Raw genomic sequence first — 26,244 nt, forward strand, 5'->3', positions numbered from 1 at the left:
CAGAAAATGAAACTATACCCAGCAGGGCCTGCCGATCGTCATCACGCCTGCCATTGAGCGCACGTCAGGGCATGGCAGGCAACAGTCTGCGAGGGGTATTTGAACGTTCACCTGTCGTGTCGAGGTACGTATACGAAGGATGAACTTGCACCTGACATGGCGCTGCTAGCCCGAAGTAGCCAACCTCGGACGCAGCTCTTTCAAGTGTTTGGAGTGTTGGCTTTAAAATGCATTTAAAATATTGCCAGCCAACCGAAATTTTGAAATTTGCTTGAATTCACTGACAGTGTGAATTATCCAAGTTTGAATTATTGAGAGTCTACTGTAAATCTCAAATCTTGGAGAGAGTTTCATTGGCCTGGCCATATTGTGGCCACTGCACCTTGGTACTAACACTTAAAATAACTTTTCTGTTCCTGTCACGGAGGCAGTGCTGATATCAGAACAGATTGCATCTGTTCGGACTGGACACACTCCAGGCATCCAAACACCATAAAAGCTTGGCAACTCAACATGTTGCTGTGCATGCACACAGTTCCTGAACAAAGACCTTCATGGGCCAGGATAGATTGAGATTAAAGTGAAAACTGCTCTTAAACTTGCACATGAAGACGATGTCAACCAAGCATGTCTGCATTGTAGGATAGCCTGTACAGTGTCCTTTCAGTGCAAGTGCTTACTTCACTAAACGTATATGTAAATTCAAGAAAACTTAATTCACCCTTTTTTTTTTTAATTTGGATAATCTGGACTGGCCTTGTATATCATTGCTTAGTCTAATTAACATTCCAAGACTCTACATATGAAGGGGAATTTCCAGCTCGCATTCTGTTCAAGACTATATGTCCCACGCCATTTTTCCAAGGCCATACAGGCTTTTCTTTGTATCTAAAGCTGTAAATAAGTGAAGCTGCCTGCACAAGAAAAGTGAAAATGTGTGCCCGAACATTTCTCTGGATACAACAGAATGAAGAAAGCGTTAAATTAATTTTATTTTTTTCCGCCAAGCTGCACAAGGTCAACTCTTCTCAAAAAATGTCACTCAGATGAGGTGGTTTTTGTGTTTTGCTGTTCAAGCTTGCCCGTCAGAATGGAGTCCCAAAGAAGAAACTGCTTTGATATTGTGTTTACCTGAAAAAGGAAGCCTCTGTTAGTCGGCGCTAGCGACACAACATAAAAAGTGTAAGATTTTATGTCTCCATGCAACATCCAAGCTGTAAACAACAAGCAGGAAACTCTGAAATGAACTTAAATATACTCCATGACAACTTTTCTTGGCAATGGAGCGAAAGCTACAGGGCCAAAGCATGCTCGTTCTTCCTAAGCAGCACAAAATACTGCCCGGTTGCAGTTAAAGGGCCACAGAAAAGGGTGTTCAAGCTTGGCTTTAAAATGCTTGCACTATGTAAACTACAAGACCTCGAAAGTGAGGGGGAAATTTATAATACATCTTTGAAAATTCCCGCTTTCGCACTTCGTAGCGACATACGGTGCCAGATTTTCGCGCGAAACCTGGCATAATGTTACAGTGCATAGTTGCTAGGCGAAGACGATGTTGTTTTGAACGTTCGGCAGTGGACGACGACGAGGACGTGGCAATTTGTGCTGGAGTGATTTAGCTCGGTGTGCCTTCTGACTGTGGCCTGTCCCGTCTGCTGCTGGGCTAACCCCCCAACGAAGACGTGTGACGAAGACGAAGCTGGCAGTGGCGCGGGACGGAGCGCTCGCGCTAGGCCAGCGGCCATTAAATCATCTCTGCTCCATCGTTCACCACGCCTCATTCTTCGGCTGGCCGCCACGTTACATTTGGTGTGAGGTGCTAGGGTCCCTTCATCACCATCCTGGTCACGGAGCTTCGGTGTCCTGCGCCTGCCGTGGACGTCGGCAGTGAGTACCTGGTCCGCCCCCCACGGCCGTGCCCCAGCCCGCCTGACCTGAACCGACCTCGCCGTTCACCCCAGCCCCGTCCCCCGCCCGGACCACAAGACACGACGAACTGACAACGTTGCCGCGACCATAATGACCCGACCGACCCAAGACCCTGCCCACACATGAGGACACCACCCCCCTGCCCCTGCCGTTCGGTGCGTCCGAGGGCCTCGGCCGTCAGCTCCTGGCACCCTACAGCCCGGATGCTTCGTGGACCGGGACTCATTCTCTCATCTTTCTCATCGTGGCGGCCAGCACTGCACCATCTTCTACATACTGTTCGACCCTCCACACCATAGCCATTTCGCGCGTCTGTTCGTCACCTCATAACTCATCTTACACAGAACACATTAAAAAATTCTTGCTAGTGGACATTTGTGAAGCAGCAACCTTTAACGTCCCAGACATACCGAAACTTTATTGAGAGCCCCTTTCTGAGGCCCTTTAATAATTTCCTCTCAAAACATGGTACATACTGGTAATACTCGTAATTTAAGACACATCTCTATAACCTTACTGCCAAGTTTCAATGTTGGAAAGCCAAGGCAAAACACTGTCCTTGATTACACAGAATTTCCTCAACATGCCTTGTTAAGAGAAACTTCCATAGATCGCACCACCTACATCAGCGATGGAGCGAAACAACCGTGCAGGCAGCAATATCCTACGGCAAAGCTACTTCGTGCAGTGACTCAGTTGCGGACGCTCCACCCCTGTAGCCTTTCTTTTGTTTCCAAGAAAAGTTGTCACTAAGTGTACCATATCTTCTTTGAAGGGACAGTGAGGACAGCTCCATTCAATATAGGTTTTTCACAAAAATCTATTGTTTGGCTTTCTGTGGCTATAGTGATGCTTGTTTGGCAGCTAAAGACTCATTTAATACTAAGAAAATTGGATTATAGAATAGAACATTATTTCCCAACCACTCGAAATAAACTCATGACATCAGGATCGAAAGGATTCCATGATTACGGTTTGAGAGTGAATGGCAATTTGGCCTAGCCTCAGAGATCTGCAACAAGAATTGATGCCATCACAGTTTGCTTGTGAAAATGTCATAACCTCCTCCTTCCATGGTAGCCACCCTATGGTTGCCCACTCCTCCACTCTCGCCATAACCTTCCAAGCTACTATACTCCGTTTCATACATAGCAGGCAACATTGCGGAGGTAGCTGAAGAAGTGCGTCCAGGAAACCGTATTACTCCGCCCCGTATCATTTTTTCTTCTTGAAACTCCGGTCAGTGTTTGGACGAAAATAAAGAGCAGTATGAAACGATGTGGTAGCACTGGAAATCATGGTCAAAGCTGTCAGGTGCTCAGTGTTCGGGCTCTCTGGCCATAATTTTCACGGAGTGTGAACTATTTTTTTCGGTGCGGATTGAGTAGGAGCGATTCGCCCTACCAACCGCGCATCATATCGCCACGTGTGCATTTTGCTTCTCAAAATCTCGATGAGTCGCAGGACGAAAGTGTGGCAAGAGATAAAATAAGTCTAGGAGGTGCTAGTCACGGCACATAAGATTTGTCGCAACGAAATATGCTTGTGTTCGCTTTGGTTGTATGGCGAACTACTTTTTGCGTGCGGACTTAGCCTGCGCAAACAGGTGCGCTAGCTTTGGCAGCATTTCCTGCTATGTATGAAACCGAGTATAGGCCACCCATCGCCTCCCACCCTCTCTCTCTTCCCCTCCCCAAAAAGTAGAGAGGGCTTTCCCTCTCTCCACTTTGCCACCTGCCATGGTTGGGTTGACAGGTGGCAACTCAACTGGTAGGGGGCAAATTCAATTAAACTGGAAGATGACAAGGAAACTGAACTTAAATAAATTAAATTGACTAAAATCAAACACCATTAATTAAGATAAATTAATTCACTAAGTAATTAAGGTCTAACAGCTGACACTGCACATTCCACAATAGAATGTGGGGCTATATGGCTAAACCAAAGCCACAACAGCTTTTGCTGTACTAAAAAAAGAGACTATCACAAGGATCAACACCTAAATGTTTACTGCAACGAATATTAACACTGCACAGGTAAGCTATGTTCAATGCTATGGACAAATCAGCAGATTTAAATTTCAAGAATCAACTTCATAATGCTTTGTCAATTAGTAGTAGCACTTTTAGTGTGAAAGCACTCCTTCACTAGCAAATCTGAAAACCTGAGGTATGTGTGAAGCCTTAACCTTTGATAGGAGCATATATAGGCACACTACTGTATTTTCCGGTGTATAAGACGCGGCTTTTTTTCAAAAATATTGCTGGTGCGTCTTGTACGCTAATGTTTCGTTTTGCGAGTTCAGAAACTACTCGGGTTCATGTTCAAGCTTTTTTCACAGAAAAAATATCACTACCAATGGCGCAGTTGTAACACAGTTAATACTTCAATACAGGGACCGTTGTGCATAACTTTTTTAGGTGAACTTTATCATGAAACGGCGGGGATGATGACTTCTGGGTTCATAACATGCGGCCGTTTCGGAGGCCCCAAGCAAAAGTAATGTGAAATGCCAAATGATGGCGACAATCGCGCTTTCTCGCCATTGTGAAGACAAGCCAAGACAAACCGGCGTTTTTTTTATTCACCCTTTGCAACTTTGTTTGCTCCGTGTACGTAGCCCGAAGAGAATGTTTCAGCCGCGTTGCCTCCAGAAATGGGCGAACGATAAGATCTTGTGTGCGGTTGCCTTTGAGGCGGTGTTGCCTCAAGTGGTCCTGCATGCCCTACTCGGTTTAACCAAATTAAAACCCTGCCATTTTTTTATTGAAACTTCCTTTCTACATCACTTTCAGAGTATGACAGAAACCCACATAAACTATGTCTATGGAAACATTCAGCAGTTCATGGCAGTCAAAATACCAACTGGCTCAAAGGGCACTGAGTATGACAGTACGTTTCGCTTGCATCACATTGTAGGAAAGCTGATCACAGATTGAATTGACTGAGGATTAAAAGTGCTCGCGTGAATGGTGGATAACACTGATTTCTTTGCAACAGCTCAACCCTGGAGGCCTGTTCAAGAAGTTCCAGCTTTAGCCAGAAATTGGACTTGCACTCTATCAGTGAACAATGCATAATTTTAAGCTATCATAAATGGCCATTTCATTCGTGCACAAGTTTGGTACAAATTACATGTTGGAGAAGACAATACGTGCATACCAGATCATTGTAGGTTGCTAGCAGATGGTGCAATTTCCTGGTCTGCTCGTCAGCCTGTTCCTACAGGGTCAAAAAAGTAAGGTCAGCCCAGACTGCATGAAAAAAAAAGAAAAGCTACGCAAACTTTTAGCAATGGCAAACTTAGAAATGCATTTAAACAATTTCAAGATGCACATAAATTTATGAACACAGTAGCTGCACACAAATACAAAAATATTACAGCTAATATCTAATAGAAAATGACAAAAAGAGAACATTGGGCTCCAGTGAGAGCTTGCCCTTGGGAACTGTGATAACTTAAGCATCTACTACATAGCAGTAGTCAAAGCCTGCTCTCAAGAAAATTATTTGTGATGTACGTACCTGCTGTTCAAGTTGAATAGCAGCAAGCGCTGAAACCTTGCCAATGTGAGATGGCGCATCTGCAGATTAAAAATGAAACGTTAGCAGATAGGAATGTGCTACAAATATGAACATTAATGCATAGAGTACGAAATACTCACCTTTAATGTGAGTGCTGTCAAGGACTGGCTTGAGGTCCTCCATTTTTTGAAAGGCGGCTATCACCTGTCGGATTCTGTCTTCCTCTAGAATGCAAGGTAAATTCAGCACAGTTTCTTAAAACAGACCCAGCTCAAAAACAAGTTTTTTCTTTGCACATACAGTCACTACTATACTACATTGGCTGGCTGTAGCAAGGAAGATTGAATGCTCAGAACCGAAAAGCTAAACTGTAAATTGTGGGGTCTAACGTCTCAAAGCGTAGGGCTCCGGATTAATTTAGACCATCTGGGGGTCCTTTAGCGTGCGCTGACATTGCAGAACGCGGCCTGACTGCGCGCACACTGAGTACAGCACATAGCATATTTTCATCGAAGCGCACAATCTACATGACCAAAGCAAAACTTGATACATGCTTCAGATAGAATTATGATAATCAGGTCTCTGGCTATGCTACTTTCATTCAGCCACTTCAATTAATTACAATTATTAGGAGTTTATATGACCTATATAATGCACTTTGTTACATGCACAGTGTCTAAACATCAGCATACGCGTCAAAAAAGTTGTGTACAACTCGCCTGCTAAAATCAGCTGGAGCTTAGCACCCTCTGTCAAATCGGCTCGATCCTGGAATTCAGCATCCAGGTACTTGTCAAGCTCGTCAGCTGAAGGAGTGGCAAAAGCAGCATTGTTACGTTGAAGCAATCATTAACAGATCTCGCGAGCACGTACTTTTTTTGAGCACTGACAGTTTCTCCCGAGAAGCGACGGCAGCTTGTATTTTCGAGTTGACGTTAAGCAGTACTTCCTGCAGTGAGAGATAGTTAGTGGCAACCCGCAACGAATGACACTAAAAGGGGTTCGTTACCGTTATGCTAGATTTGTTAGGCGGTTCTTTCGTTGGATCGCAATCTGTGAGACGCCTCTCTAATGCTTCTATGCGATCCTCGAGCATCTTCAGCACTTCGGGCGTCGCCATGTCCACAGCTTGCTAATAGACAAACCGTCTACAAGACGTCAGCTGCTCGAGGTTTTGAGTTGGCAACATCGCGTGCGCCACCACTACTCTCAGCACTTTGGCTTCATTCTTTTAGCTCGTTCATCTCTCTATATCTTCGTTGTGACGCGCATGGTAACGCATTTAGCGCGGTAGGAGGTTGCGCTCGCGGCTCGCGCCGTTTTTGTTTGATGAGCTGTATTCTTGTTACCAAAATCGCGTAAAGATTTAATGCTTACGGCGGCTTTTTACATGCGAATGCGTCGCCTTCGGTACCTTTGGTAGCTAGGCTTACGGACTTCCTTTACCACTGCCGTTGGAGCTTCGGCAGCGTCGGTCTGGCGCTTTTAGTTAATATTAGTTGATGAAACCAAGGGGTGAAGGTCCACAAATTTTAGAAGTCATTTTTCTGACTTTAAATGTGCCCAATTATGATACAATATGTCTGCTGGACAGACTAAAATCACAAGTTTTTTTGTTTCCTCAAGCCCTACCAAGGCAGCTGGAAAAAGCGTGAAACCTTCTACACCGGTGACAAGAAGAAGAGGTGGAAAACTATCACTTAAAAATAAAACTACCCGGTTGAGTGGGAACAGCCCAAGTAAAAAGATTAAATTAGACCTCTGCCGCTCGGTAGTATTGCCCAGCGGAGATGACAGTGACGTCGAAGTCGTGAAAGTTGTGCTGCCGAAAAGAAGTGAGGAAAGTTCGCAAGATACGAAACAGAAAGAATGCATCCGTGAAAAGTTTGAAGAAAATAGACCACCAGCAGTTAGCGCTGTGTCTGCGATTGTAGAGCGCGATACAAGTTCGCAAGATGATACAAAACGGAAGGAATGCATCCGTGGAAAGTCCACGAGTGTTGGTGCTGTGTTTACAACAGCAGAGCGTGAAAGATCAGTCAGTCACTTAAAGCAAAGTGTTCTGATAGAACGAAAAAAACGTGGCATAGAAAGCGAACCTTCAGATTCGGCTGCCCAAAGCTTTACTAGCCCAGTGAAAACAACAGCTGACTGTGGTGGCGTGTCTGTGCGGACAGGTGGTGTAACGAAGCCTGTGCCGAAAGAACCAGCCGCAGGTGACAGCATTCAGTGCCAGCAGTCAAATTCAACTCACCAAACTGTGTCAACTCCAGTGGAGGAATCTGCTGATGGTGGTGCTGCTAAGAGTCCCTACTATTTAGACAACCTTGTTTTAATTATAAACACAGTAAAAGATAGCGAAGACTGGAATCTTTTCAGTCAGCAAGAGCAAGATATGTTTTTTGAATTCCTAGAAGCTGACGGTGAGTGTTGGTTCTGGCAGTGTGCACTGTAAGATGGCCTACTGTTAATCATTTTGCTATAATTTGCTTGCAGCCTCTGAAATATGTGTACATCGTGAAGCCCACTAACAGAACAGTGTTTACTTATCATCGTGGATACTTCTTTTTGGCAGAGAAATGTCAGAAGCTGCTTGCTCGACTTCTACAGCGAAAACACATGTGGAGGAGGACATCAAAGATTGGGTACCCCGACATTGCGCGTGACATCTCCCCAGTACTTCTGGCCTTACGAGACAAAGGCTACATTGAAGACGGTAAGCCCAGAAAGCTTGAATGTGCATGCCATGCAACTGATGATTACTTGCTCATTGGCAGCAACAAGCCTGAAGGATTTGGGCGTAGCACTCCGCCTTCTTTCACCTTATGAGCTCAAGACCTTAGCCCAAGTGTTTAAACTGAAGACTGGTGGCCAGGGCAAAGGCAATCTCGCAGATTCATTGCTAGACCACTGCAGCAAACAGCAGCCTGTGCTCTTCGGCTCCAGGAAGACATCGCTTCAGCAGCTGGTACTGAAACGGTGGGAGGCTTTTATATCGAATATTAAAAACAAGCTCGCCTGCTGGTGTTGTCAACATATTGCATCCACTAGTTGAGTTAAGGATTGTCTTTGGTAGAGCCATTTAATCTTAATGTCTTGAAGTGATGTGTTCCTTGCGTAATGAGGTTTTGCACTTAATTAAAATGCAGAAATTGCTGAATTGATTGAAGAATAGAAATGAAAAAAGATGGTAAATTCATGCTGGTATTACAGCGCTTGGTTTTTTGTGCAGGAGATGTCAGCAATTTCGGTGAAAGCTAAAACAGCCAGATCTATATTTGTGAACATAAACTTCACATAAACTGCACATAAACATAAACTCCACATAAACATAAACTGCATATATTTCAAAGAGCATGGTGGCTTTTGAATGCAGTGTTTTATATTTGCACTTACATTTTTGCTTTGTGACCAACACGTTCTTCAATTTCAACTCCGAAAGAAATACTGTACGCTAAAACTTGTGTTGCAGGTAACGGATTTTAGACTGTGGCTACAAAAGATGACAATGCTATTACTGTAACTTTTCTGCATTGGATGATTCATTTAATCTTTATTTCTGTGCTACAAGTAATTTCATGCTGATTAATGCACATAAACAAGAGGACATGCTAATTTGAACTTAATGGACACCTTGGAGCTCTCTAAGTCCTCTATATAGTGCAGGTCTGAGGCAAACAGTGCCACAGTTGAAGAAAACAAACATTCACTGAGTCTGTGGATTGAACCTGCTCCAGAGTCTGACATCTGCACCCTGTCAACACTGAATCAATGTTATGCACACCAGAGCACTAGATATCCTTGGTCCTGCATGGCGACTGTGTGATGAGCCAAGAGATGCTTGGAGACGCTTACTCAGACTGTTCTCGTTGGGAACACCATGGGACATGGAGGAGGCGGGAGAGACTCCTCAAGTGTGAGTAATGCCCTCCACCTCTAAACTGTAGCCACTGACCCATTCAGAATATGCTACAAGCAGCGTATATGGTCCGCTTGCGCAGGTATGGCCTGCAACTAGTTGCAGCAGGCAAGATGGCCTTTCCAGAATACCAAGTCACCAGGGCACATGCTGTTTTCTCCTCACGGCTGGACTTAATAAGGTGGGATTTGTGCATATTGATATGCAGACATAGTGGCAACATTGGCAGTTACCTCAGTTTTCTGCGATCATCAGGAAACTGTTGTTGGCTGGGACTCTTTTCTCTTGAGAAACAAGCTGAGCAGTGGATTTGAAAGGCGACGCCACCTGCCGAGCCAAGTAGCAACTGACACAAAGTGCAAACGAACTAAGTGGATGGGCAAGTAGCATGGTTGCTTCTTTTCTGGAAGATGGTACCACCTGCTGAATCCACTGCTCTGCTTGTTTCTTTGCAAACACGAGTCACGAGCAACAGCAGTTTTTTAATGATCGAGACAATCCTGGCAAATAACTGTGTTAAATTACTTCTCAAGCAATGTAGACCGTAATATACTCTTGGTATGTGCTGTGTGGCTGCGAATAGGAGAGTAGTTTGTACAGAGAAATTTTAAAAATGCATCAGCCAAATACAGGAGACTTTGTATATCAATCCGCAATTTCACCTTTTTAGATGTGGTCACCTCTGCTCTGCTTGCAGAGATGGTAACTGGCTAATAAAACAATACAATGCGCAGCTTGATATAAAACAGCACAAGTGCTTGACAGTTCAAATAGAATCAGCAGCAGCTGATAGGTTATGTATAGCTCATAATTACGTGTAGCTCGTAAATACTGCTGAGTAAAATAACCAAATATTTTTGTCTTTTTTGCATCACTCATTTTATAAATCAATCACATCTGAATATAATAGTGACAGATGCTGAACATATGAACCCATTGCTTTCTTTGGTAGCAGTACTGTGTTAGGGGTAGTGCAGCACTATCCACCTTATTGTAGTCATCATGTGATGTGGACACTAGAGAGATTCTGACCATTAAGCACAATGGTGATTCAAATCACAGACTAGTGTTGTATTACAGCAGAAACTATGAAGTTCTCTTGCTAACACATGATTACAGCAAGTGGAAATAACCTTCAACTTGTTTCCATCAGCAAACTCTCTTCATCAGAAAATGTACTGGCTGGCATTTAAAAAACCTTTGGAGCAGCTTGACAGCTTTGCCGTTGATGTATTTAGTTGGGCTGTTGATTAGAGAAGAATCTTTTTTTTTAATCAGAATGCCTTTCACAACTCCTTTTCACTCATGTGTAAAGGTTTCAAAGACTGCAGTCGTGTAGTGTGTGCAGTAGTTTCTGCACACATTACGTGAGTGCATGATTGCAATGTTTCATATTTGAAATGTAGACCCCTTCCTTCAGGTATGAAACATCGAGGATCCTGGAAACAGAGCTGATCCAGGCCACTGCTGAAAAGAAGTGGGACAAGGCCAAGCAGCTCTTCTACGACATAGAGAAGCTTGCCAAAAGCACGGATGCATTGGAGCGTCAGGAAAGGTGACGCCTGCACCAGTGGTGTCCTGTCACAGTGCTCTTCAAATGGGGCTCTTGCAGGGATCAACAGCTGGCGCCATTCTTGAGGCACTTCAGCATGTGTGGTGTCTACACGCGGTGCCGTTGTCTGGGTGTTGACGTGCTGCAACGCCTTAAGGAGCACCGGCATGCCATCAAGGTTCTTCAGGACCTTCTTGGTCAAAAAGTGGGTAGATCCTCCAATGCACCTGTTTGAGGATTACTTGTTCAAGCACTGGAGTTTTTTCAGCTTAGATTGTCTCACTCGAAACTTGGTTCAGCGCAAAAGACAAACACAAAGAAAGGAAACGACACACACGGAGCACTCCGTGTGTGTCGTTTCCTTTCTTTGTGTTTGTCTTTTGCGCTGAACCAAGTTTCAACTATGTCCCACCAACAAGCCCAACACGAAGTTTTGTTATTGTGTCCCTTGTGAGGTTGTGTCTCTTTGGGAAAGAAGGCAGTGTTAATGTTTAGCTGTACATGTTTATTTTGTGGAAGTTTGTCTTGTTTTACTTGTTTGCATGGCATTACCAATATTTTCCCCTCAATTTGAGTTTTTAGTCAAGGCCCACCCAACAATTAAATGGCCACTAAATTTGAGAATGAATAGCCTCTACAAGTTGAGCTTATAGCTCTTAAATGACTAATATTTTACACATTTGAATTTGATAACGGACTGAAATTGCATGCAGTTTAGTTAGTACTGTAGACAAAGTTACTGATGTCAGATACTGAGAAAAATACATCATATATCACACTTTATTTCCTGCATGCATTAAACTTTAGTATTGTATGTATTACAGTCGGGCCCACTTATAACAATACTGGTTATAACAATATATTGGATATAACAATGCTCAGTCGTGGCACCGTCAGCTTTGCTATGTGTTCTATGGTAAAATAAACTGCTTACAACAATGCTGTCAAGGCACATTATTGGTTATAACAATTAAATCTGGTAATTGAGTGTCAACCATTATAGAAAAAAAAAACAAGGAAATGCTACAACCACACGAGCAAAACTATGCTTACAACACAAAAACGTGCGCGTGTGGGTCTGACCAATGGACTGCGCCGGCGCAGCGACGCCACGCAAGCAAAAGAACTCGTGACCACGCACTCAGAAACAGTGCCACCGGGTGTGCCGAGAATGCTTGCGTGTCGCAAATACACAGGCAGGAGAAATGACGGATGCATTCGCTTGAGCAAAAGATCCATGCACAGAAGAAAGTAGGGAGCATGGTAGGGAGGCATGGCGGAGCAGTCCATTATTAACGTTTCTGAGGGGTGCACTGCTCACAGAAAAAAATGCGCAGACACATTTTTCTTTGTTTTTATCTACTTTCTGAGCTACAGCCGACACCGGCAGCGGTTACGTTGTCCCATCTTCCGCTGTTCTTCGCTAACTTCTCCACGCTCCCAGCTTCACAAATTTCACGCGTCTCAGGGGCAGAAGTCATGACGTCAGGCGAGCTGCTGCATTGCTGTATTGGCTACGCGTGCCATGCGTACTCCCAATCAGTCGGTGCAGTGCGCATGCATGCAGCCAGCTCGGTTTTTCTCTTGTTAGCTGTCACCGCACCCTTGATTCTTGAATTTCCCATAAGAATCACTTGCGAAAAGCCAGCTTTATTTCTGTGACGTGGAGGTGCGCGAAGCTCCCACCGGTGCAGTGATGGCAGTGCTTTGGTCATCGGTGAATGGCGAACATTTTTCCGGGCCCCTGAAGTTCAAATTAACGAGCTTTTACAGGCATTAGAACAATCAAACCCCTCCGGGTATTTACTGTCAATAAATGCTATGAAGTTTGTCATCTTTTCTCTTTTTTGGCACAACCCTGTTATAACAATTATTGGTTATAACAATGGTATTTCCATGGCACTTGAATATTGTTATAAGTGGGCTTGACTGTATATCATTCATGTAAGCATTAAATCACTAGTGGGCCAGCAGGCTTTCCAGAGGCACACAGTGCAGTTATGTAAGGTGGCAAGGAATTACTGCTAAAATGTTGTGCATAATTACAAGGATAACTGGAAAGCAAATTGAGGGCTTTATTCCTTACACCACATTCCCAGTTCTTCAAAGAATGGTGCGATGGTTAAATTTGTCAAAGATTTTTATAAATGTCTGCTGATATTCCTAAGGTAATCATTTCATTTATCTGTCATTTTTACTCAGTGACTGTGTAATCCTTAAAAAATGTTTTCTTTTGCTTGTGAATGAATGTGTATGAATGGTGACCAATAATTGTTAAGATTGGAGTAATGCCTGAATGAACTTAGTCAAATCCCCTCATGTACAGACTGGGAAAAAGTATGAACTTAATTTAGTATATCACAAATTGTGTGTAAGCGCATTACATATTTTAATAAACTAAATGTTGAATATGTTTTAATTATATAGTAATCGATAAATTGGTTGTCCTGGGGAGTTATCAGTAAAGTAGTTAAAAAATCTTATTCAGAAAAATTTTTGGGAAGCAAGAGTCATGACATAGAAAAACAAGTTGCTGTGCCATGTGCTTGCTGTTCTATGCATGTCTGCTCGTAATTTGTTCCTTTTCTTTGTGCTGAGTGCTTGCACATCGCAAAAGGAATGTATTTGGGCAGTAATTCGCAGTGAGTGTTGCTTTTGTTTGCTGGTTTTGAACAATTTAATTGTCGTTCTAGTCCAAGGGTTCTAGTCTTTTCAAAAAGGCCTGTGGTAGCACCATTGGTATCAAAGGGTACCGAGGAACCCATGTGCCCTGTCTCGTGACCCTTCCTGCTTAATATTTATGCAAATAAGAACACGCAGGTGCAGCCTCTAAATAAAATGACCAAAACTGATTAATGATGACTGCCTGCATTTTCTGCAGTAAGTAGTTACAGTGTGATTAGTCTCAAAATAAAGCATGTAAAGGAAAGGGTGCAATTTAGGCATGCATGAATTTAGGTACACGGGGAAACCAAAAAGTTCTCCAAGGAACTCAAGGGTTCCATAGAACCGAGTTTGAGAACCCCTATTCTAGTCAAACAGACAGTCTTAGACTCTCAAGGGAAATTAGAAAGTTGGCATTTTATGACAGTTCATTACCACACTACTGAAACTGCAGTTATCTCAATGAAAGTGTCAGCTAGCTGATATCACGTGCAAAAAATTCATTTTGCAGCTGTACTGCCAGAGCCGCAGAGGTCATTGGTGGGATCGGCTGGCGCTCAACTTGGAAGTTCACCTTGGAAAGCCCAATGAGGTACAGTTGTTTTGCATGCTGATTATATCTTTACTTATCCAGTAACATTGCTGAAAAAAAAAATTCAAAAGAGAACGCATATTATGTGTAAGGCCCCTAACTTTATGCGGTGGAAAATTCTAAATTTTTTGGATGCAGAGCAAAGAATATATGACATTCTGCGGATGCAGAATTAAGAATCCTCAAAATTAATTGGCAAGTGTAACATGCATGAAAGAAACATGCTAATTTATTTTTTGAGCACATGCCTTACATGCTGCAGAGGTCCCTCTTCTAAAATTGAAGATGGCTGTTGGAACTCAGCGCATCAAGTGATGTTTCCATTATCTTCACTCGAACAGTGGTGCTTGTTTGATACCAGAACTCCATAACGACTGAAAGATCCCCGTGCATCAGTAGAGTTGATTGTGATAGGTAAATGTTTGAGAGCAATGCAATGGAAGAGAATGTTGGGTCATTTCTTCCAATCCAGCCTAGAAAGACAGGATGTCAAAATCTGCACCTTTTTTGTCTTGCATAGAATGAAACTGTAGAAGGTCCCTGTCACTCGATTTCAGTTCTCGAGCAGTTTTCTCGAATTCTCGAGCAAGTACACTTGCCTCTCAGCAGCTAAGCTATTCTTGACGAAGTCCAGGCACGCTTGCAAACTGCATTCTTTTTTGCTGGTAGAAACCTGATCTGCAGCTGGTCCGCTTTCATCTATAGTTAGCCTGAACTGTTCGGGATTTCTTTTTAATCATATTTCTTTTAAAATTTTCCTGAGGCCTCATACTCTTCCTCATGGTATGTTTGTGTAGATAAGGTAAATAAGTCATTTTTCCATAGTTATGTCGTTCCTACTGATGTTCGTAACATCAGTGGTATCAAAAAATGAGAATTTGGCTGCCAATTCTAGATTCTGCGGAATATACACAAATCCGCGATTTTTTGTGGGACCACAGAATGGTAAGCTAAGGGTCCTAATTATGTCCTCTGAATTCTCTCTCTGCATCTGCATCGAGCTGTGAAGGAGGAGAAATGAATGGAATTGTAGTGGGCCAAAGCAGCAAAGAAAAATAAGCATGATATGCTCCGCAACATGTTCAGGTTAACCCATGGATCTCTTTTTGTGATTGTCTTGAGCAGAACAGAACTCGAAATAGTAACATGTTCAGCCAGAAGGGGTTTGCATTGTCATTACGTGTTAGCTGTTGGATGAGTTCACTTATGCCTGTGAAACGTCATTAAAATTTTCCCAATGGTGGGAACCTACTGCAGGCCTTGAAAGTTCTGCACGAAGCCTTGGACGATCCCAGCATCAGCCCTGCTGCCCGTCATGCCCTGGTGACTCGGGCGAATCGATTAGCGGTCAAGATGCCCAAGAACGTGTCACCTACATTAGAATCACTCTTGAAGTTGGAGAAATGGGACGCACTTCCACAGGTGAATCCACATTTACCCATATAAAGAAAGGTTAACTGATGTTTAACAGCTTAAGGGTAACGGAGTGGATTCCAAGAGAAGGCAAACGTAGCAGGGGGCGGCAGAAAATTAGGTGGGCGGATGAGATTAAGAAATTTGCGGGAATATGGCGGCCGCGGCTGGCGCAGGACAGGGTTAATTGGAGAGAGACATGGGAGAGGCCTTTGCCCTGCAGTGGGCGTAGTCAGGCTGATGATGATGATGATGTGTCAGCTATTGCAGGCGACATGGTAGAACGCTTTTGTAGAGGGCCCAGTGAACAATAATAGCTGTGGGGTGCTAGCCAGTGTTGTTGAGTCTATTAAGCATGAGATGCGCTGGTGTGGTGTTCTGTGAGTTTTTAAATAAATTAATGAAACCATAACAAATTTTATCACGGAACTCAAAGTTTGCCTACCCCTGGGAGCTTTAAGTATCACTCTTTAGAGGGTTTCGAGTGAAAGGGTCAATTAGGTAGCATGCAAACTAGATTGCTTTCAATATTAGACAATTTACCGGCAAAACCAATCTTTTGCTGGAGGCGTAGTACGCAGCGAGGTTTGTAAAGGAAAATTGTAGGTGTGACGTTGAGACAGGAAGAGAGCAGAGTGGGTCAGGGAACAAGTGCGAGTTAATGACATCATAGTCGAAACCGAGAAGAAGAGATAGGCAAGAGCAGGGCATGTAATGCGAAGGCAAGATAACTGGTGGTCATAAAGGGCAACGGACTGAATTTCAAGAGAAGGCAAGCGTAGCAGAATGTGGCAGAAACTCAGGTGGGTGGATGAGATTAGGAAGTTTGTGAGGAAAACGGGGCTGCAGCTGGCACAGGGCAGGGTTAATTGCAGAGATATGGGAGAGGCTTTTGTCCTGCAATGGGCGTAGCTAGGCTGATGGTGACGAAGTACAACTGTTGAGAGTGGTGTCAAGCATGGAACTGCTGAGTTCCTTTGTTTAGTTTGCTGCATGGCATTGAAATTTATGCAGTAAACATTTTGCGACTATGCCTGACGATGAGGTAATGTGGAAATCTCAGTTCAGCTTCTAATGTTTGCACCATATTTGGGGTCCCTTTATTAGAGTTTGTAAAATTGCCAGAGCCCTACTTTTCATCATTTCCGTTTTAGAATTGCCTAACCTTTGTCAGCTAGTTCAACATCACAGGTTGTTTCTGCACATGTGCTTTGCTGTTGGCCGCCTCCATAGACAAAGAGAGAGCATTGTCGTGGGCCGCACTTGGAGTGCACCGGTGTGGTTTTGCCATTTCAGGTGGAGATTGAGGGTCAGCTGGCTGAGCGCATGGTGCCGGGGCGGACCAATCTTTTTGCTGCGCGAGATGGGAGCACAATGGAAGTCATCTCTGTTGAAGAGGTGGCACTGCGACACTACAGCATGCAAGGATACCCTAAAGGTAACCTAACATTCTGGCCGGTGAAGTGTGTTAAAATGTAAAAGCATTAATGTAATGGACTTCATGCACTGGAGGTTCACTCTGGTTTATCAGGCATCCTGTAGTGGAGGGCTCCATATTAATGTCGATTGCCTGAGGTTCTTAGCTTGCTCTGAAATCTCGGTACACAAGCATTTTTGCATTTCACCATTGAATTGCAGCTGCCTTGACTGGATTCAAACACGGACTTGTGTTCTGTAGCAAAACACCATAATCACCAAGCCACTGTAGAATGGTAAAAAAGGCATTACAAGTGCAGGTAGCTTCTTATGTTTATGAAGGCAAGGTACAGTTTGAAGACAACAGTTCTTTATTCTGGGACAGATTATCAGACCCGAGGGCTGCAGATGACACCTTCGTGTGGGTGCAATGACTGACAAAATACTGTCATTAAATTGTAGATAGGGCCTTTTACGATATTCATAACTAGGAACCACCACTGCAGTGTCTGTTTCTTCTGGGTGGATGTCAATGAGTAATTACTCCCTTATTACAAATCTACTCCACCTTGGGGGATTCCCCTAAACATCTGACCAGCAGTTTTTAGTGTGCTTGAAACAGGAGGAACTGCTTACATGACAAGCTGAGTAGGAACTGCATTTCTACTTGTTCATGAAATGCAAGATTGTTATGTCTCAGCAATGTTCTGCTGAAAGCGAAGCAAGGAAGGGGGAAGTTATCTATGTAAGGGAAGTATGCTCCCTTATGTTCATGTACCTTATGCTGTTTATCTTGAGAAATCAAGCATATCCATGTCCACAGTGAGTAGTACAGATGCGGACATAAGCGAGCAGAGCACGCTATTCTGTTCTAAATGTAATCACTATTGGTGATCAAGAAAGATTATTTGTCCATGAGAAAGTGCACTAACTTCCATTAACAGCATACACATGTCATAGCTCGCAATTTCAATTAACCAATGCATGAAAAATGTTGGTAGACAGTAGCATGCTCCAGTTACTTTTATCTGCATCTGTACATAGTGGTGATCAAATAATCCAACATGGCACACTTGCATTCACTGTTTTGAATCCTATGATTGTGAGATGGTGGTGACCAATAGTATTGTGAGACATTCCAGCGGCTAAAAAGACAAGGACGAAGGTAGACACGACAGGACGAACGCCGGACTTCAACTGGTTGAAGTTCAGTTCTTGAAGTTCAGACCTTCGTCCTTGTCTTTTTAGCCGCTGGAATGTCTCACAATAGTACTAGCAACCAACTAGCCCAACTTTCTAAGCTTAAAAACTAATAGTATAACTGAAAGTATTGCAATGCAGTGCAATGTGTTCTAGCCCCTGGATCAGCAGGGTCCTGGTCAAAATTTTTCGGTGCCTAATTTGCTGTTCATGCGACACCATCCGGATGGCATGAGTGCCAGGGATGGATGTTCGTGGGGTAAGCTGAGCCATTTTTAATGGCAGATGTACAAGAACACTATGAATCTTCAGTGAACAATTTTGGTAAGAATATCATTACTGGTCCATGCCTTTATCCCACTCCTCAAACATCGCATGGTCCTGTCAGGCTACCAAGCACCAAGATACAACTTAGTTATGATATCATACTGCATTCATTGTTTGTTATGTTCGTGGAAAATATACCGAAATGGCAAGGTGCGTTTTTTAGTGCTGTAGCAATGCAAATGCGCCTCTCTTTGTCTACCTTCAGTTTTTTTTTACTGAGGTGGTTTTTACCTTTGTCCACGCCCTTTGGCAGCTCTGGCAAAAGGTGACATTTCTTGAAATGCGAAGGTTTGTTGTCTTTTACATTTTAAATGTTTTTCTGATGATCTGTTTGTGCTCTGCAGATACCTCTAGGGTTCTTTCATTTTGTGTGTTTCCTCTAGGGGTCCATGGTGAAGGCTCTACATTTCGTGCGCTTTTTGGCCTTCTCTGCTGGGATGTGATCTACGTCAGTGGTGTACCAGATGCGTTTCGATCTGCATACCAGGCCCTGCCTTTGGACCTTCACTCAGATTGCTTCTTTGCGAACCGGGAAGAGCACTTCCTGAAAGCATTCAAGGCTATCTCAGAAAGCACAATACAGGTAATAGTGACAACTCTGGAAAAGTGGAGCAGTTAGGTGGCAGTCATTTGAGGGCATTTGTATCTGCCTGAGCTCAGAATTGTAGACCTGCAATTTTCTTGGCTCTATCTTTAAAAGATGGTGACCTCAAAGCTCATGTTAAACGATGTATGTATTTCTTAAATCAGTCTATATATTAAACTTTATATTTAAATTAACTTCTGCCTACCGTTGTTAGTACCCCGAGTATAAAAAAATGGAATACTTATGCATACTTGAAACTCTGTAAATATTCTTTCTTTCTTCTCTGATCGTTAGCATACAAGTGACTTTTTGAAACGAATGTTTGTTGCAATACTCAACATTTGAATATAGTAACATCATATTTTTCAGATATTTTAAGGTGTCCACAGTTTGATGTGTCTAAAAATTTTATTTCACATGAAAGATATAGTAAATAGAGTTCCACATTCTCAGTGGCTAAAAATATTTGCCCTTAAATGGCTTACCATTCTTGGATTAGTTGAATGAGCCATCTAAATGTCAACCATTTGCTCGTCAGGGTCAATCATTAATTCACACTGCCAGTTTAAACTGAAGGTTTGATCCCATCAGCTTCAGGTGTATTTTTACGAAAGGGCTTCTTTTAATTGGAACTCCGAATATTTGAAACAAATTTTTGGTGACCTTTGAGTTTATTATTGAGAGTTGACTATCCAGGGTGTTCTGAAATCAATTATGCCTATTTTTACAGGAACTTGAGGAGAAGGTTGCAGCTACCTATGGCGCCCACTGCGGGAAGTCCAGCTTAGTGCAGTGGGACTGGTTCAGCTGCACTGACATCCAGGTACCCAGAGTCATTGGCTCATGCATTTGCAAGAGTGGCACACGAAGTCTACTGCTTCAGTACAGATCACACTGTCGCAGTACTACTTTGTGCCGACAGTAGAAAGCATCCAACCCATTGTCTGTCTGCATGTACCTGTGTGAGTGCGTGTGTATGTGTATGTGCATATGTGAGAGAAAAAACCTCCGGAAGATGCCTCCTCCAGGGCACCCTTCAGAAGTCTATAGCAAAATCAGATTCATATACCGTATTTTCCTGTGTATAAGATGCACCCTTGTATAAGACGCACCCGCTATAAATGCAGGTTGTCATTGAAAATTTGATATATGAGACGCACCCGTGTATAAAACGCACCCCAATTTACCCAGTTATGCTAGCGAGGCTTAATTAAACACGCTTGCGCGACCATTGCGAAATGCACCGTACCTGTGAGAAGTTGTTAAGGAACACTAAGTGACCGAAAAAGGCAACACTCGCGCCATAGCCGCCCATGTTTTAGCAAAAAAGAAAGAAAACGAAAGAACTCTCCTTAGATCCATACAACATTTTATTTTTACTTAAAACCTTCGAAGTCTTCATCTTCAGATGCGCTATCAAAAAGTTCGCCCGTTTCTGGAGGCAACGCGGCTGAAACATTCTCTTCGCACTACAGAGCAATGTTGCAAAGGTTGACTAAAAAAGAACGCCGGCTTGTCTTAGCTTTTCTTGACAATGGCGAGAAGCGCGATTGTCGCCAACTTTTGGCATTTCACATTACTTTTGCTTGGGGCCTCTGAAACAACCATATGTTTATGATCCCGGAAGTCGGCATCCCCGCCGTTTCATGATAAAGTTCACCTACAAAAGTTGCGCACGGCCGTCCCGGTATTGAAGTATTAACTGTGTTACAACCGCGTTATTAGTAGTGATATTTTTTCGGAGGAAAAACTTGAACATGAACGTGAGTAACTTCTGAACTCGCAAAAAAAAAGAACCGAAAAATTCGCATATAAGACGCACCATTGTATAGGACGCACCAGCAAAATTTTTGAAAAAAAGCCGCGTCTTATACACCGGAAAATACGGTAAGTGATAAAAAGGCGTTCAGTGCAGAAAGTGAAACGTATAGACAGTGGTGCTAGCTGAGATTTCTCACATCGCCTAGTATAATCACCTGTGCATTTTTATTTCAACTGAAGTGTGAAATGTGTAGAGGAACTTACATACACATGCATGCATGCACACACACACACACACAGAATGAAGCAAAAAAATAAGGCAGTTGTAAAAAATAAGAGTTTGCATACCACTGCAGTTGCGTTTACCTATATTACTATCCATCCATGAGCGGCTGGGCCAGTGGCTATGGCATTTGATGGCTGAACCATGCACAAAATTTTCTCATAAAAACAAAATTTTTTTCAATACTTGTGACCTGTTTTTGCGTTTAAGTAGTACAACCAAAATTCTATTTCTATGCCAACAATTTCACTAAAACATTCCATGCTTTTTTCTCTAACATATCAACTATAGTAGGATACAACTTAACATACAGCAGCAGTTGACACTAGGCCATGATCCACATCCTGTATTACTCCTCTAGTCAATCACAACTGTCAACGAAATCACTTTTTTAATTAAACAATCCAGATATCAGAAGTCTAGAGCTTATAATTTTTTTCTTGTGATCAGCTTCTTGCTTAGGCAGCAAGGAAAGTTTTAACTATGGACTACTTTTTTGTCGTGGAGGAATTCTGTGTGGCGGTCCTGAATGTTGGCGGAGCTTCACTGCAGACTTAAGTTGTATTCGACTATAATGGATTCAAGTTAAGTTTCATTTCTTTTCTTTTATGATGAGTGCCAATTTCAGGCTGGAATAGGCTTAGAAGCTGGTTTGCACAGCATTGCTAGTTATTAAAAAACTGATGTTTTACTAACTTACTTTTACTTACTCTAAATGTATATATTGAGACAAAGACGAAGCTGGCAATGGCGCGGGACGGAGCGCTCGCGCTAGGCCAGCGGCCATTAAATCATCTCTTGTCCATCGTTCATCACGCCTGATTCTTTGGCTGGCCGCCACGTGACAATATATATATATATATATGTATATACAAACACACTAAATAATGGACTAACGAGAAGGAAAAGCTAACTTTTCCTTCCATATTATGAAATGATATTAGTGCAGCACTTGCCGTTCAGTGTAGCACATCTTTTTGACACAGTTGACTTCAACACATGTACCTCAAGTATTTTTTGTTAGTTTTCTTTACAGCCACTTTGACTGTAGCATTGTTCTTGTGCCAGCCATAGAGTTCTGGCTTCTTAGATTCGCTCCTGCATACTTTTTTGTTTGTGAACTGCAGAGTAAAAAAAGGCAGTCTTTCACTTAGCTTCAATTACATTAATTTTAAATGATATATTCTTAATGTTGAGCTTAAATACTGAGTTCCTTGGAAGATCCCAAGCTCAGATTGCCGAGTCAGCTTTGCAACACTGTTTCCCTGAATTTAACCCAGCACCACTGCCTCATCAAAAGGCCGAGAAGCTTGGCATTTCCGAGAGCTCATGCGAGCATGCTGGACTAACCCTGCGAATACATTTCAGGCTCGGGTAGCCTGACTTTCTTCTTTCTTTCTATGTTTGGGTGTGCCAAACCAACACTTCTGCATGCTGATTTGTGCAGTCTGGTATCACTTGCTGTGCCAGTGGCACTGTGCCGGAAAGTTTCTTGGGTCAGTTCCTTTTTTCACAAATAATGAAGCATTTGTTCACATGTGAACTGTAGGAATAATACACTTGGTAATAGCCTTTCTTGGCAATGGAAGGAAAAATACAGGGGCGGAGCCTCTGACCCTGTGTCACTCCACCATTAGTAGTAGTACAGTACAACCTAATTAATTCAATCCCCCCTTAATTCAGAGAACTGGATAATTCGGACACCCTGTTATGTAAAAAATATGCACTCTTCTATGGCATGAAACTTATTAAATCAAAGAAATTAGACCTCGGTTTAATTTGGACGGCCGGCGGATATCACATGTGCACAGGGCACCAGGCATGAGGTGGTGACTCAGTTATCTCGCCACTATAGCAAGAGTCAAGCTTGTGTCAACCCGACATGCAGAGGCATTGTACACATAGCCACAATTATTGAGGAAGGTAAACACAGTGCTTCATTTTGTGCAGTTCTCTGCCATTTTCTTTGTTTTTGTTGCATGCACTTTGAGGACTGTGCTGTGAATGTTCATGTTATCGCAGAGCCTGTAATCATTTTACATCATGTCCTGTGCACGTAAGCAGAGTGTGCTTCTTTTTTTTTTTGCAGGGTATTTGTGCGGGAGGGGGGGCGAGGTTGTTGATTCTCCTGGTGTGCGAGAGTACATGTGTGTTGAGCCATCTGACAGTATGTGCACACTACACCATCAGGCGGATGTGCAGGAAGTTATTTCCACGCAAATTTCTCACACCAAGCAATCAGTGATTACAGTTCTTATCAGGAAACAAAGGTGTGTTGATGTGGGACACTTTGTGGCGGTTTTTACCTGTGCCCCTGATAATCTGACGTTCACTTACTTCGGACATTTTTTGCCAGTCCCGTCAAATTATTGATGGGCTTTAACTGTAGTATATGGGGTTTAAAGGGACACTGAGGAGAAATTGAAGTTGGCTTGTATCGACAGAATACCAGCTCCTGATTACAAAAACGCCACTCATACTGACAACAAAGCTCTTGTAACGTAGAAAAGAGCAAGAACCAAAATACAGGTATCGCTGCCACAGGCCAAACTCGCAAGTACAAGCGTGCTGACGTCATAGGACAAAGCAGTGTTGCTAGAACCAAAGGTTCTAGCAACTCTAGGACCCGAGACGCCACAAATCACTGAGGCACAGCCAATGCATGCACAAATCTCCTTGACGTCGCCAGATGGCGCCACGAGCCCGGCAGCTACGCGCGCGCCTGAATCATCGGGACCACCGGCCTGCTCACCGGCTCCCGGTGTTCCGCTAGTGGTAACAAGGTACACGGTATGCTAAAGGTGTCTATTTGCGAGAACTTCGTTGAAGGCTTCGAGAACGAGGTCCATCGTAACGCTGGCAAAACGCCAGTGCAAACGTAAGCGAAGCGACTGTAGCGACGGCCGCAATATCCGATAGATGTCTTCAACGTGCAGCCGGCGGTAGCTTTCTTTTTGGCTGCTGCTAGGCCGCACTGCTGGCAGCCAGAAATCACGGAGTCTGCGTTACGTCATGTTCACGTCATGTTTCACGTCACTTAGTCCTGTGTCGTCATAGGAGAATCCCAAGTTTGAATCAGAGCGGCGGGAAAAACTTTTTCAACTTCGAATCCAAATTTCTTAGAAATAAACGCATCTTTCGCTGCCGGCCAAGTGGCAACAAAGCGATGACATGCCGGACTATCGGATTTTGCTATAAAAAAGATATTAATAGTGCTCTCCTCACTGTCCCTTTAATGTCCTGAAGCGACACCTAGGCCATGAAGAACGCTGTCTCTCGGTTGGTTTATACCATCTGGAGTTCTTTCGCGTGTGCCGGCATCACACACCACACTGCCTCCATCAAAATTTGGCTGCTGTGGCCGGAATTCAATCCTGCAACCTTGGGATAGTTATAGGCTAGGTAAAGAGCGCCAGGTCCCATATTAGTGTAATGCAGTTTGTGGAGCTGGGATGTGCACTCTCGAGTCGTGATGGAAGACGCACCATTTCTTTGAACCAGAGCACATTATATTTTAATGTTCACCCACGTGAGGAGGTGTTCTGATCCTTGCTTGAGCTTTAAGGGTCATGTGTAACGAAAATTTTCCAACTGATTGTGTAGCAACATAGTATGAAGGGCTTCATGTTCTTCAGGCTCTATTCCACCTTGATGTGCACTAAAGTTATTTTTTTGGCATGGCACCATTTCAGCCTTCTTTATTTTATGTGATTGTGTAGTAAATTCAAACACATTGCCAAAGTGTTTTCAAGATGGTAGTTGTCAGTGGCGTGACACGTGCAGGAAATAGTACGTTGTCTGGGCCCCACTGTGCTTTCAAGAGTCTGCGAGCTGCTGGCTCGTCAGTTTCGTCATCGTCGCAGCGGCCTCCCAGACTTGCTTGTTTGGAACCCAGAGACGAACAAGGCTAAGGTGAAGGATGTTTCTGCTTTTATGCCTGTTGCACAGAGTAGTGGCAGAGATCTTTGCGGTTTTTTTTAGTGTAGTTTATCAGGTTTAATGTCCCAAGGCGGCTGAAGCTACGAGGGACACCGTAAAGGAGGGCTCTGGATAGTTTCGACCATCTGGGGTTTTTTAATATGTGCTCTGACAATGCACAGTACATGGGCTTCTAGCATTTCGTCACCATCAAAATGTGACCACTGCAGCCAGGATCGAACCAGTGTCTTTTGGGTCAGCAGCCGAACACCATAACCGCTGAGCCACCATGGCGGCTTTTTAGTTTTTTAAAGCAAATGTCTGGAGAGCTTCAGTGTTCTACATTACTAGTACATTTGATTTTTACTTTGTCCAGCACATTTTTTGCGGACCTCTATCTAGAATCAAGAAATTTTAAAAAAACTGCACGGCTTTTGGTACGACAAAGTATTTGTGTGCTGGGGACGGTTGCATCTGCTTCTTCTTTTCGTGATTTTTAGTCTATGCATCTTTTTTGACGTACTTATTTTTTTTTCTGTGCATCAAGGCAGCAGAAGTGAAAGGACCTGGGGACACACTGTCCCCAAAGCAGGTTGTTTGGCTACGCGAGCTCTTGGCTCTGGGTGTGGACTGCGAAGTCTGTCGCGTCACAGGTGAGCTTTCCTCTGGCTTGGATGTTTCATATGTCATAACAGAGGCAGCTGAAGACTGGCCAAAAGTACACGATGCCTCGATCTGACGACTGTGTGTGGTATGACTGTAATGACCGTATGTGAAAAATCTTTTCTCCAACTTTCAGCAACAAGCTCCAAAAGGTTACAGAAGAGAAAGAAGAATGGAGCAGATGAGAGAGAATGCTCAGAGAAAATGGACTGAATTGAATGCCATCTGAAAGTGCCTTTTGCAAGTTGCATTGTGTAATATACAGCTTGATTTTTGTAACAGCCTCATGACTTCGTTACTTCACCATGCTTGCAAAGGCTATGGCTTAGAGTGCTTGTTGTTTTGCCTTCAGAGCATTTTCAAGTGGTTGGAAAGACCAACTTATACTCCTATAACTGGGTTATACTATGACTGACTTATACTCCTATAACTGGGTTGTACCATGACTGACCAGAAGTCTTTCTTGCCAACTGCTTTGGCTAGGACACATCGTAGG

The 26,244-nt window shown here is 43.3% G+C and overlaps 2 protein-coding genes across 2 annotated transcripts; one reads left to right on the plus strand and one right to left on the minus strand.

The window, feature by feature from the left end:
• Nucleotides 1-968: 968 nt before the first annotated feature.
• Nucleotides 969-6,611, minus strand: LOC149342749 (dynactin subunit 3-like). Its single transcript, XM_089545224.1, has 7 exons — nucleotides 6,464-6,611; nucleotides 6,328-6,403; nucleotides 6,174-6,260; nucleotides 5,595-5,678; nucleotides 5,455-5,513; nucleotides 5,092-5,151; nucleotides 969-1,131 (listed from the first exon to the last, which is right to left on the minus strand). The coding sequence occupies exons 1-7, from the start codon at nucleotides 6,572-6,574 to the stop codon at nucleotides 1,039-1,041; spliced, it is 570 nt and encodes a 189-aa protein (XP_089401350.1). The 5' UTR covers nucleotides 6,575-6,611; the 3' UTR covers nucleotides 969-1,038.
• An 84-nt stretch (nucleotides 6,612-6,695) lies between these two features.
• On the plus strand, nucleotides 6,696-26,023 carry LOC149342750 (fanconi-associated nuclease 1-like). The gene is made up of 15 exons (XM_089545223.1): nucleotides 6,696-7,877; nucleotides 8,030-8,170; nucleotides 8,232-8,433; nucleotides 9,242-9,370; nucleotides 9,456-9,554; nucleotides 10,794-10,928; nucleotides 10,986-11,130; nucleotides 14,101-14,181; nucleotides 15,439-15,603; nucleotides 16,891-17,032; nucleotides 18,921-19,120; nucleotides 19,854-19,946; nucleotides 24,951-25,079; nucleotides 25,633-25,738; nucleotides 25,885-26,023. Exons 1-15 carry the CDS (start codon nucleotides 7,034-7,036, stop codon nucleotides 25,959-25,961), a joined length of 2,688 nt encoding a protein of 895 aa, XP_089401349.1. The 5' UTR covers nucleotides 6,696-7,033; the 3' UTR covers nucleotides 25,962-26,023.
• Nucleotides 26,024-26,244: the final 221 nt, after the last annotated feature.

Source organism: Amblyomma mixtum, chromosome 5 (genome assembly GCF_055824585.1).
Source record: "Amblyomma mixtum isolate Tamu chromosome 5, ASM5582458v1, whole genome shotgun sequence".
In the NCBI taxonomy this organism is placed as follows: domain Eukaryota; kingdom Metazoa; phylum Arthropoda; class Arachnida; order Ixodida; family Ixodidae; genus Amblyomma; species Amblyomma mixtum.